Source organism: Malaclemys terrapin, chromosome 25 (genome assembly GCF_027887155.1).
Source record: "Malaclemys terrapin pileata isolate rMalTer1 chromosome 25, rMalTer1.hap1, whole genome shotgun sequence".
In the NCBI taxonomy this organism is placed as follows: domain Eukaryota; kingdom Metazoa; phylum Chordata; order Testudines; family Emydidae; genus Malaclemys; species Malaclemys terrapin.
The window spans coordinates 8,868,755-8,882,105 of record NC_071529.1 but is presented as its reverse complement, the minus strand read 5'-3'; the positions used below and the strand labels follow the sequence as shown (position 1 = coordinate 8,882,105).

The window sequence follows — 13,351 nt, the reverse complement described above, 5'->3', positions numbered from 1 at the left end:
GTCTGGTCACCCCCTGTGGAAACACTGCTGGAACTCTGGACAGTTACTACTGTACATACACTTTGGGCAGAGCTGCAGTGGAGTCAAACGTTCCCTCTGAACAGGGTCATGCAAAAGCCTAAACTTTTTTCCAGACTGTGCCAGATCTTCCGTCACCCCATACAACGGGCACAGCAGCAAGTACTTGAAGTATGGTTCACATGCACCTACCCGAAGAGAAGCTTTAGAGAGGGTAGGCCATGTTAATACAGTGCTGCCTAGGTGAGAACCAAGCACTTGCCAATGACAAAGGGGCATGTTCTGGCTCTTAGGAGCAAGGCTTCAGTTAACCTTTCAGGGCTCGGCGCCCAGCAAGGGTTTTATGATGGGAGAGCAAAAAGGTCCTGTGAGATTTCCAGCCACCCCAGGCTTGAGGTCTCATGGGATTTGGAGTCTTGGTCTCACAGCCACCTTCCCTTAGCTAGGCTGCTGTGGGCAGTGCTAGTCACAGCTTTGGGGTTTTGAAGGAATGTTTTCCTGTGCCACGGGACTGCCCACAAGCGGTTGGGAATTTTTGTTTTAAGCCTTCCTCAGAGGGAAACCTGGGGTTGGATTTTGGGCAAGCAGCCAGCTGGAATTCTTCCCCTCCCAGAGGTCAGTTTGGACCTGAGAGTGTCATTTAGTTGTGTCAACTTTTGGCAAGTGCTTAGTGTAGAAACTTGCTGATTTAGACTCCAGAGCTATAGATGGCATCCCGAGGGCGTCTTGTTACAAGATGGGGGCATACATGAACTAGGGCCTGGGGAACCACCCCAACCCCACACGGCAGCAGTGCTGACTGGGGGGATCAAGGTGCCCTCTAACCTCAGCCCCCCCTTCCCAAGGTGAGGGAATGCTCTTGGCTGAGTGGAGGTGCCCAGCAACCATCCCCCCCATCACTGGCTCTTGCCGTAGGCACCCCCCAAGAATTAGCAAAGGATCAGTGGGGTGAGTGACTATGCAGGGCTGGTTAAAATAAAACCCATCCTCCTCCTGCCCCAGAAGCACCATCAGCAGCGTAGAGTTCTCTTTTGAAAGAGTCTGGCTACATTGGACTTTAGGCTCTAAATCACTCAGGCATAGCAGTGGTCATGCCCTCTCCAGCCGTCAAGGTTTGGCCTCAAACGCCTAGGTTGAGATGTTTATTTAAAAACAGGACTAGGCACGGGGAAGGACAGATCATTCCACACATGCCTCAGTCAGGTAAGGCTTAGCTTGAACACATCTGCTGGAGAGCATGGGGCAGAACAAAGCGGCCAAGGAGGTTTTACTGGGGAGAGAAACAGGAACCCATAGGGCTCAAACAACTTGTGGACATGGTTGGAGAGAACATTGTAACAGCAATGTGACCATAATAGGCCATTGCTTTCTGCAGCTGCTGGAGCTCACCACTGCCTATAAATGGGCCCCTCCTAAGGGAAAGTTCTTCCACACAACGGACACAGATGTGGGGTGGGACAGGGTTGATCCAAAAGTGGGAAACACATGGAAACAAACGTTTAAAAGGTGCTGCAGAAGGAAACAATAGTGCCCTATATTGATTGCTCCTTTACCAGAACAGCTGGCAGCTGCAACCCCCCCCCCCCTCCTCCCCACACACACATTTGCTGCATGTTATTTTACCTTAGAAATAAGAGCCTCCAACCAAGCTGGGTGTCCCTGCCTCTGGTGCAGGATTGGCGAGGATAGGGACACCACCACTATGAAACCTGAGCTGCCGTAGTAGCTGCCTTTGGTTATTTCTGTGGTGTAGAGAGAGGTGAAAGGCTGCAATGTTACCAGCAGTGAAGTCACTTGTGCACCTCCAGTGCAGACATGGAAGGTGGGACTTGCTCACACACGTCTGTAAATAAACAGAGAACTTCAGAGCACCTCAGAGAAATTCTATTCCTGGCTGTCCCCCTGGCATGTCACAGAAGGGGCATTGCATAGCACACTACATTTTTTAAATTTTTTTTAATCTTTTCTTTTTTTTTTATAAGCACATTTGTGCTTTGCAAACAGAATCAGGACATTAACAAAGATCAGCTTCTCAGAAGAAAAGCGTTTCTATAGAACAAGGACATTACACAGCTCAAAGCAGGAAAAGAAAAATATTTACAAAATACAAGGTGGTTTTTTTGTGGTTTTTTTTATAATGCTAAAAGGGTTATTCAGAATTTTCAACCTTATAAATAGAAAAGCACTTATGCAAAGGGATATGGTAGCATTGTTTTTTTTTGTTTTTGTTTTTTTTAAAGAAACGATGACAAATCCTTTAAACTAGAACAGAACCAAAAACACTAGATAATGTTGAAAATTGTGAAAAAACCCCAACCATTAAGCAGTTTAGCTACTATTTCTTTACGATTACAAAATGGAAAAAAAAAATTATGTCCTTTGTATTTTTTTTCCTTTTTTGGTGATGTGATTATACATAAGACAGGCACAATGCTAACAACAGGAACGGGACCAATAGCCACACCGCTAGGGTCAGAAAACATTACAGATGGGAACGGTGTGTGGGATCCAGGAGTCTCTAGAGGGGGAGGGGGCAGCGGTGGGGCCATTTTAAAATAAAATACCTGTCAAACTTTATGATCCTCAGACCAAAAAGTCCTCAAAAATGAAACTGACTAAACATTTGTTTTCAAAATTTGTGTGGAAGTGGAGTTAAGCAGTGGTGAAAAACAAGTCCTGATCTTTTCCTAAGCAAGCAGCCAAGGCTCTACTGAGCTGGACTTCGAGCAGCACATGACACTTGCTTTTTCTTAGGACTTTTTTTTTTTAAATAGATCAAACCAATTTAAGCGAAACAAACATTAGCAGCCTATGTACTGCAGCCTACAGATTTCACGTGGTGAATTGCTGAGTCCTAGTCCTGCCAACTGAACACTCCTGGCATCTGCAGCTCATCGTGATTTCTAAGCAGTAACAGTAACAACAGAAGTGACATTCTGATGGCCAGCTGCTAACCTAGCCTGAGATTTTCTAATTGTGGTGGGTAAAAAACCAGGAAGAGAAATTAAAGTGTTGGTAACAGAACTGCATTTCCTGCAGCAAAGCGTGTACTGGTGCCACAGGCAGTCAGAGCCCAGCAAAAGGATAAACTCTGCTCCTGCTGAAGCACCAGAACATGCTGGGTTGGACTCCCACTTCCCTGCCCTTCACCCAGTACAAACACAAGGTGTGAACGGAACAAGGCTGCTTCCGAAATCTCACTCTCCCACATGGAGCTGCGCATGAAGCAGCTAACGAGTGGCCTTCCTTTCCCCAAGTGACAGGAAGGCTTGTCCTTCATGAAGCAAACAGCTGCTCTAAAAGCAGGAGTGGAGAAAGGAAGAAATGAAGGGCAATACAGTGCAATGCAGCAGGCAGCCTGGGGGAATCATGGAGGTAATACCTGGAACTACAACCTAGGGAACAAAATGACAGAGGGTGGGGGTGCAGAGACTGCTGATCTCAGCTCTGCACATGGGGAAAGACAGCTAGTGCGGGAGGTTGCATTCCAAAGACATCACTTTTCACCACTAATTTCACTCCACTAAAACTTTTCGGGGAGGAGGCAGCAGGCAGCAGAGAGTAAGAGAAAAATCCCCTTTCGCTCGAGAAAAAAAATCCCCGAAGTCTGCTAGTCAGCTAAATCCTGTGCTCTAGAGTTATACACCTAAGGGGGAGTTGCGGAAGGGTGTCTGGCAGGCTGCTCTCCTCCCGAGACTTCACTCTGCTGGGAGGAAGCTGGGGTGCTCTTACTGTGTGACAAGGAAACATGGAAAAAAAACGAAACAAAAAAAAAACCAAAACAAACAAACAAACAAAAAAAACAGTTTCTAAACTCCTTAAATTCACTAAAAACTGTGAAAATTCCCGGCAGGATGTTTGAATATCAAACGCAGATTTCGGAAGCTTTAATGCCAAGTTAGTTCTGTGTGTTGGTTTTGCTCATTTCTTCCTGTCCGTCTCTATCTGTGTGCCGGCCGCTGAACTGCTGTTGCTGTTGCGGAAGCGGCCACCGCTGGGTTCCGGCTCTTGGGGCTGGGGAGGGCGGGCAAGGGGAGGGCGCTGTCCATCTCCCGGGATGACTTGCTGCCCGACGTGCGCCGGGTGCAGCGCGACAACCGGTCCTGGGGATCAGATGGGTCCTCGCACTCTGTCTTGGGGTTGTAGGAGAGCGGGAAGTAGCGTCGCTCCCAGGGATGCACAGCCTGCAGGGGAACGGGAAGCAGAGCTGTTCACAGGGAGTGCCTACAGACACACAGCTCTCTGTGGCTCAGGATATCTCCCCTCCCCCCCCGAGGCATCTTCCTGTTTCCCATTCGTCCTCGACATCCGGCAGCCCTGGCCAATGCTCCCTTTAAAGGTGCTTCACATATTGTGCAGGTTCAGTCATTAGCATGGGGGCGGTTCCCCAAGGGATCAGGGCATGCTGGCACAGACTGAGACCACAGCAGAGCCAGCACCCAGCTGTCAGAGGTCCCCCCGTGACCAATGAAGCACCTGTACGCCTGTTTTTCCAGCAGGCTCAAGCAACCCACAGCCAGCCAGGACCACAAACTAGATTAACTCCCATGCACATACCATGAAAAAAAGTGATGAAAACGGGAAGTATCATTGGACAACATTAGCCTGCCCCGGTTCACATTAATGGGCCACATGGACCAAGGAAGATCTCAATTCAGACCTCCCAACAAGAATTCCCTTCTACTGGCTTTCCAGCTTGCTGGAGAGTTTTAAGGAGAGAAGAATCACAATGTAGGTGTTAGAAAAACTAAACACCCATCAAAGGTCAATAAGATCAACTGACACTTTCCCACACTTCCAGTGCAGAAAGTCTCATTTGGGTTCATTCTGTCGTGTAAAGGCAAGCATTGTGACGTTCTGCTCCCACGTTAATATTGTAACATGATGGGGTTCTTAGGGCACATAGACAGAGGATGAGTGCCCAAAGGAAAAACTGCCAGAGAGGTCAGCTCTTGCCTGCCAAAGCTGAATGAGAATAGATTTTTCATTCAGTTCAGCAAACTGAATTTCCCACACACAGATTCTCAGCAGTTTTCCCACAGTAATTAAGTTCCACAGTGAAAAACAAACCAAAAGTTTGAATTTCACATTTAGCCTCAAAAATAACAGCTTCTCAGTAATGTGTATGCATCTGGACCCTTCCACCAGCTAGAAGGGACAAAAAGTTGAAACAGCCACCCACCTGTTCGTCAAGACTAGACTCGGGTGTGGAACAACGGGTGTCCTCGCTGGACAAGAGCCGCATGGAGTCACGGGAAACAGGCGTGAGAGGGGCAGAGTGCAGTTCAGGGCTGACGGGACTGCGCGGGGAGAGGCAGTTGCCCACATCGGGGGATGGTGGCTGGGGAGTGGAGGGGTTCCCCAGCTGAGGGGTTGTCCGACCATCTGCTGATCTGTAAGACCTGGAATTAAAACAAAACAAAAAAACCACAACAACGTGTATTTTAAAATTCTCAAATTTTACATTTCACTACTGCAGTCTGAAAGGCTGCTGTCATTCTGCAAACACCTCATTCACTGCCAGCTCACTTCTGCCACATCGCCCCCTAGAACAGTGTTAACACACAATCTATGTCACTACATGCAAGGCAAATCATCAAGATGTGCACATACCGAAACTAAGTCACTGTTTGGACTTAGCATTGCAACTGTCTGGTCTGACCCCTCCATCCACTGCATCATGTCATACTCGGCATAATCTCTTTGGGACTGTTGTTTTGGGTTGTTTTTTTGGGGGGGGGGGGGGAAGAGGGGGAAGACCGTTTCTGTGGAGCACATGCCTACTACACTTCTGAGTGCTGTACCATTATAGTAGTAATAAGCAGCCACCCCACAGAGTCGGACACTTAGGTCAGTTTTCCCAAGTATTCTCCTGACAACATCTGTACACTGAGTAACAAAGACACTTGTTCAAATAGCTAAATACTGACCAAAATATAATTAAGCTTGACATCTTTTGGGGAGGATAGGAGCCAAACCTAAACTTTGGAAAGGGAACATAAAAATGAGGAAGCTTGTCAAAAGACTTAAAAGTCAAAATTGAGGGATTTAAACCCCTTCATTAAGCCATGCGTACACCTAAACAAAAAGAGAATCAATCAGGAAGCAAGTAAACCAGTGTTTGGGTAAATGGCAAGGTTCAAAAAAGCAGTCTGAGCGAAACAGGTCCTTCAGAATATCAAAATCCAACCCTAGTAAAACTAATATAAGAGCATAAGCTATAGAAGGAAGAAAATCAGAACGGCTAAGATTGGCTTTTTGTTCTGTAAATTCTAACACAAAAACAGCCAAGAAATTCTTCAAATGTATGAGAGCCAGGAAGACCATGAGATCATCAATAGGAGGGTCTGCTTGAACAATTAAGGATGAGAACAACATTACAAAGAAGCTAGACAATTTATTTGCATCGCTCTTCACCCCAGAGAATGCTGGGATATTATCTATCCCAGACTTACTCTTCTGGTAGTAAAGATGTGATACTCAAGAAATGGAGGTAACAAAAGAAGAGGTACTGGAACAAACTGATAAACTAGACTGGAATTAGTCATCAAGTCCAGAGGGTACACTTAAGTTACTCAAGAAGGAAGTGGCTGAGCTGGGGAATGAATGTTATACCCAATATTTTTTAAAAGGTACTAGGTTATGTCTGGAGAATTACAGACCAGTAAGCCTTATTTTTGTATCTGGTAAACAGGTTGAAATGATGGTTAAAATAGAATTAACAACCATCTAGATGATCATAACATAATAGGATCTAGCTACCATGGTTTCTGCCAAGTTCCACATAATTTCCTCATACATTTCTGACATCAAATGGGGACAGACCATTTGTATGAGGACATCTCATTGGGAAAGCTCAGCCCCAGAGTTGAAGGCATAATTTTACTCACCATCAACACCACAAATGGTCTTCCCCAACTGAGAGCTTACCAGTTCCACTGTCTGTCTCTCTCTGCAGAGACACCATTCCTTCCCACAAGTCCAACACCACTCTGCCCCTACTGTACAAAGAACCATCTTAGATTCTCCAATACTACTGCCTTTCAGGATATGAACCTCTGTAGATCACTCTTTTGCACGCTGCTCCCAGATACGCCCCTCTCCGTAGAAAGAGGCATTGAGTTAAGAGAAGCAAAACTACAAGAGAAGCTGGAGCGAAGGACAGCCTTCCCGCACAAGGCTCATCTGGCAGAACTGAGGAGCAGTGGCCTGCACCCACTGAACACACCTTACAGTGGCATCAGAGTGCTGGGCGCACCACAGCTGCAGAGAGCATGCTACGAGGCTTACCTGCTGCCTCGCCGCTGAGGGGGCAGACTGGTGCTCCAGAGCCATCTTGCCCGCTCCATCTCTTCACACTTGGCATGAAGAGCAGCAAAGGCTGAATCGGACAGGTCCTCAATCTGGAAAGGGATTGTCACATTAGTGAGAGATCTTTTACACGAAGGACTTGCCTACACAACAAAGTTATACTGGCACAAGCCAAGGGGTGAATTTAAACTGATATACCCGGAGAAATGTAAGAGGATCTTCTTTCAGTTTAGCTTATGTTGCTTAGGAAGGGGCTTGAGCTAAACGGAATTCCAGAAATAAGAGTGTCCACACAGTGGCTCATACTGGCATAGCTATATTGGTTTAACGAATATTGATATAATTATACCAATGCCAGTGGTAAAGCTTTTTTGTGCAGACAAGACCTCAGGTCTCCCTAAAAGGCCTGCTACCGAGGCACCTCATGAAAGAAGCCAGACTCCTGGCAGCAACTGATACACATGCAACAAAATAAACTAGCTTCTTCTATCTCAGCAGCCTTTTCCTTCCCCACCTTTCGCTGAGAAGGAGGATGGACTGATCAAACACTTCCTACTGGTCTCTTCCTGCCTAACCAAGACACCACCCTCCATATACACAAACAAAAAGGAGACCCCACACCGCTCTTCTGAGGTTCTTGTTGATCCTTCAGCATCTGCTTTCCAGGCACTTCACTCTCTCTTGAGCAGCACATCCTACTTGAAAGGAAATTATATGGCTACCACCAGGTCCATCTCAAGGAGTGGGAAGCTCCCAAATTAGTTACAGATATAAAGCAACGATCATTACCTCCTCATTGTCTTCCTCAGGGTTCACTTTCAGAGCACTGATATCCACTTCACGCCAGCTGCAATACACCATTGAAAACAAGGTCAGTCACTGCCATGGTAAAGAATGCAACGCATCCTTATAGTCTTGGAGGGACTAGAGGGGAGAGGAGCGGTGAACACACCTTGTACATGTGTTAATTTTGCCCCCCTAGTGACTGGTGAGGATAAAAACCTACTACTATTAGTGACAAATTCCAATTCAAGTAATTATATTCTGCCACCTAAACTCCCCCTACAGTTTCAAATGCATATGAGATTTTCCACTTCTGGTACTACGTAAGGAGTGAACGCCATTCCATGCAAGTGACAACCAGTTTCTGAACATGCTCAGGAGGCATCAGAGGTACAACCCTGGGTGAAGCAATGAAGGAGACAGGATCCCCTCCCACAGCTTTGCGCCTCCCAGGTGTTGTCCTTCCAATTCTGCCTTCTCTATGGGGGTTTTTTGGGGTGGGGAATAAAATAAAATAAGGCTTTTCCTAACCTGTCTCTTAAGACATGCCCCCTGGCTGCTGTTCCTCCCCACTAAATGCTCCCCTGGACCAAACCATTCCATGCCCCAGCCCAACTCCTGCTGGTGCTGGTCAGCTCTTGCTGCGCTGCAGCTGGCAGAGCCGGCAAGAGGAGAAGGAAGTAGTTTAGATTCCCCACACCAAGCCAGCACTGGGAAGACTAGGGAGCCCCAGGAGGTGAGATGAGAGAGACTCCCTTTCACATACTGATATAGTATTTTTTAAAAGTCAAATGATCTCTCTTGTGATGCCGACAAAGCATTCTAAACTAATTTACTGTTCACCATTTTTGCTGTTTGTTCACTTTCTGCACTTCACTCAGCATGGATTGTGAAACAGTCTCAATTTCACTTTTGTTTCTAATACTTTTCAGTTGTCACACACTATTGCACAGTGCGGCAGTGTTTAGGCTGCAAATACCGCAAGGGAACACTTTACTTGTTTAAAAATTGCTTACACTGGAATTTTTAGAATTTGATAACATTTCTATTGGTTGTGTGTTCCATAAAGTTTTATTTTACAAAACCTAATAGTGGGTAATGATGAGACAGAATCCTTATAAAATCGGAGAAAGGAGAAAGTCACATTCTATTATTTTAGGTTCTCACCACAATTTTTGGGACATTCTACAGTATTTTGCCTGTTATAACTTCAAAATTATTTAAGTTTTTTTCCACTGCATAGACTGAGTGTAGACAGATAAAGTACAGTAACTCCTCACTTAAAGTCGTCCTGGTTAACGTTGTTCCGTTGTTAGTTGCTGAACAATTAGGGAACATGCTCGTTTAAAGTTGTGCAGTGCTCTCTTCTAACGTCCTTTGGCAGCCGCCTGCTTTGTCCACTGCTTGCAGGAGCTAGCTGGTGGGTGGTTGGAACCAGGCTGGACCAACAGCCCCCTATTAGCTCCCCGCTCCCCTAAGTTCCCTGTGCAGCAGCTGCCCAGCAGGCTAGCAATCGCAGCTGTCCCTCCCCCCAACTGCCATGTGCTGTTCCTGCCCTCTGCCTTGGAGCTGCTCCCCAAGACTTCTGCTTGCTGTGTGTGGGGGAGGAAAAGGGGGGTTAATGTCAGGGTGTGTCCCCCACGCTGCTCCTGTACCCCGCTTACCCCATCTTCCATAGAGCAGGGGGGATACACGACAGAGGGAGCTTCGAGGCAGCAGCAGCGGTCTGATCTCAGCTTGCTGATCTAATTAACAAGGCAGTGTACTTCTGACCCCTCTTTTCATACTTAAAGGGGAAATGAGCAACAGACACACACACCACGGTATGTCTCTGTCTGCCCTCCCTCCTTTCCTGCTGCCTTGTACAGTAGAGTGAGAGTTAACTCTTGAGGGCTCAGCCAATTGCTAGTTCATCATTTAGCAGTAAGGCATTCCCTGGAAATATCCCACTCTCTGACTCCTCCACCTCAACCAAGCTTCACAATCATCATCACTGTGTACCAGTATTAAACTGTTTGTTTAAAACTTACACTGTGTTTGTGTGTGTATAGATTATATATAATACAGTCTTTTGTCTGGTGAAAAAAATTTCCCTGGAACCTAACCCCCTCATTTACATTCATTCTTATGAGGAAACTAGATTCACTTAACATTGTTTCGCTTAAAGTTGCATTTTTCAGGAACATAACTACAACGTTAAGTGAGGAGTTACTGTATTTAGCTGAACAGCAGCAACACCACCACCCTTCAGCTCAATGAGATTCAGCTCAATGAGATGCGAACGTCAAAGTCTAACTCTGGGCCATTTAAATGCAAACATTATTAAAGCACAAGCAAGCACACTCTTGTAAAAAAAATAGTAAAGCCAAAGATAGACTCGGTTAATTTCTCTAACATTTCATTAACATACACAATTAACAAAAACCAGGAAATGAAATTGCCACATAAAATATGCTCTATTCCTAAGGTTTTGGTTACATATGGAACTTAACATTGCTGTTTTTGTTGCAAAATGAAGAATACAGGATGTACTAGTGTGGCCCAGTTAGTTTTCCTTTACATTTTTATTTTAAAGAAAGATTTGGAAGGTGGCTTCCAGGCTGGTGTCACAGCTAATGACACCTTCTTCAATTAGATGACACCTAATTAGCTGTAGGTGCTGAGGGGTTTCTTCAAGATCCACATGGAGCAAAACCAGCTGCAAGGAGGTTTAATATTGCTATCGCCATTCAATCGTCAAAGAGTGCCTTGTCTTTGACCAGTGTTGGCATGGGGCAACTGCCTTCCCCCACACTGTATTCATTAGCTCACTACTCGGCACCTACTTCCTAGCCGTATGTGCAACACTGGGGATAGAAGCCAGTGACCTCAGTGAGCACTGCGTCTTCATAATTAAACACAAAAAATGACAACATTAAACTAACATTCAGGTTACACAATTAAAATCAGTCAGGGAAGTTGATCTTCAAGCAGTGAGAATCCCCATGCAGTGTAACCCTTGGCAGTTAATAAGCCCTTTCCATTGATGGGCTGTGGAAGACATTGCAAAATGGAAGATATCCAAGTAAAACTGTTCTTCGAGATGTGTTGCTCACATCCATTCCATTCTAGGTGGTGTGCACAGCCCATGTGCACAGTTAGAGATTTTTGCCTTAGTGGTATCCGTAGGGTCGGCTGCAGCACCCCCTTGAGTGCCGCGCTCATGCGCTGGTATATTAGGCGCTGCCGGCCCTACGCCCTCTCAGTTCCTGCTTGCTGGCAACTCCGACAGAGGGGCAGGAGGGCGGGTAATGGAATGGACATGAGCAACATCTTGCAGAACAGTTATAAACAGGTAACTTTTTCCTTCTTTGAGTGCTTCCTCATGTCAATTCCATTCTAGGTGACTCACAAGCATTATCCTCGGAGGTGGGCTCGGAGTTCACGGTCTTGGGGCTTGCAGCACTGCTTTACCGAAGCCAGCACTGTCCCGGGACTGCTGCGTTGGCACGTAATGGGACATGAACTGTGTGGACAGATGACCAGGTAGTGGCCCGCCAGATGTCCTGGATAGCCACTTGGGCTAGGAAAGCTGCCAAAGAGGCTTGTGCCCTGGTTGAATGGGTGGTTATCATCGGTGGAGGGGGAACCTTTGCCTGATCATAGCAGCAGCGAATGCAGGCAGTGATCCAAGAAGAAATTCTTTGGGCAGACATTGGATGACCTTTCATCCTGCTGGCCACTGCGACGAACAATTGCGTCGACCTGTGGAATGGCTTTGTCCTGTCAATGTAAAAAGCCAGCAACCCTCCTGACGTTTAGGTAATACAATCTACGCTCCTCCTCGGACTCACGTGACTTTGGGGGGGGGAAAAAAGACAGGTAAGTAAATGTCCTGGCCCATATGAAACAGACCATCTTGGGCAGAAAAGCCGGGTGTGGCTACAGCTGGACCTTGTCTTTGTAAAAGACCATACATGGTGGTTTCGAGGTAAGCGCTCTAATCTCAGAGGCACTGCAGACAGATGGTATTGCAACCATGAACACAAACTTCCAGGAAAGGAGAAGGAGAGAGCAGGAAGCCAGAAGCTCGAAGTGGGGGAGGGGGGGAGGGGAGAGGGGGAGGTCCCGTGAGCTGTGACAGCACAAGATTCAGGTCCCACAGGGGGATGGGGTCTCTGACATGTGGGTAGAGACGCTCGAGGCCCTTGAGGAACCTGGCAGTCATGTCTTGGGCGAAAACCAACCTGCCATCGAGTGGCGGATGGAAGGCCAGGATAGTGGCCAAGTGGACCTTAACAGATGAAAGGGACAGGCCTTGGAGCTTAAGATGCAGAAGGTAATCCAGGATCAACTGCAGCCAGGCTCGCTTGGGACAAACGCCTTTATCCAAAGTCCAATATGTGAACCGCTTCCATTTGGCCAGGTACATTGCTCTGGTGGGGGGCTTTCGGCTGCCCAACAGGACCTGTTGGACACTGGCCGAGCACTCCTGCTCTTCTGCATTTAACCATGTGGCAGCCAAGCCGTCAGGTGCAGCACCGCCAGGTTTGGATGCAGAAGACTGCTATGGTTTTGGGACAGCAGGTCTGGCCAGAGCGGTAGCTGTAATGGAAACGAGGAGTCCAGTGGCACCTTAAAGACTAACAGATTTATTTGGGCATAAGCTTTTGTGGGTAAAAACCCACTTCTTCCAATGCATGGAGTGAAAATTATAGATACAGGTATAAATGTATATTGGGACATGAAGAGAAGGGAGTTATCTTACAAGTGGAGAACCAATGTAGAAAGCCAATTTAGTCAGGGTGGATGTGGTCTACTCCCAATAATTGATGAGGAGATGTCAATACCAAGAAAGGGAAATTGCTTTTGTAGTGAGCCAGCCACTCCCAGTCCCTATTCAAGCCCAAACTGATGGTGTTAAGTTTACAAATGAATTGTAGTACCCTGACTAAATTGGCCTTCAACATTGGCTCTCCACTTGTAAGGTAACTCCCTTCTCTTCATGTGCCATTACATATTTATGCCTGTATCTGTAATTTTCACTCCATGCATCGGAAGAAGTGGTTTTTTTACCCACGAAAGCTTATGCCCAAATAAACCTGTTAATCTTTAAGGTGCCACCTGACTCCTCATTGTTTTTGGGGATACAGACTCACACGGCTACCCCTCTGATCACTGTAACAGAACAGCCACCGAGACACTCAGCAGTGTGCCGAATCAGAGCTGGCGCGGCCAAGCTGGGGCGATGAGGATCACC

General features: G+C 46.6%; 1 protein-coding gene across 6 annotated transcripts in view; it reads right to left on the bottom strand.

Moving 5' to 3' along the window:
* Window positions 1-1,955: 1,955 nt before the first annotated feature.
* Window positions 1,956-13,351, bottom strand: part of KANSL1 (KAT8 regulatory NSL complex subunit 1) — a 183,002-nt gene continuing 171,606 nt past the window's right edge. For all 6 annotated transcript variants that reach the window (XM_054014303.1, XM_054014301.1, XM_054014307.1 and 3 more), the window contains 4 exons: window positions 8,119-8,176; window positions 7,309-7,421; window positions 5,201-5,420; window positions 1,956-4,202 (listed from right to left, as the gene is read on the bottom strand). In XM_054014303.1, the coding sequence (XP_053870278.1) occupies window positions 3,960-4,202; window positions 5,201-5,420; window positions 7,309-7,421; window positions 8,119-8,176 (634 nt within the window). In that variant the 3' untranslated portion in view covers window positions 1,956-3,959. The remainder of the gene's footprint in view (window positions 4,203-5,200; window positions 5,421-7,308; window positions 7,422-8,118; window positions 8,177-13,351) is intronic.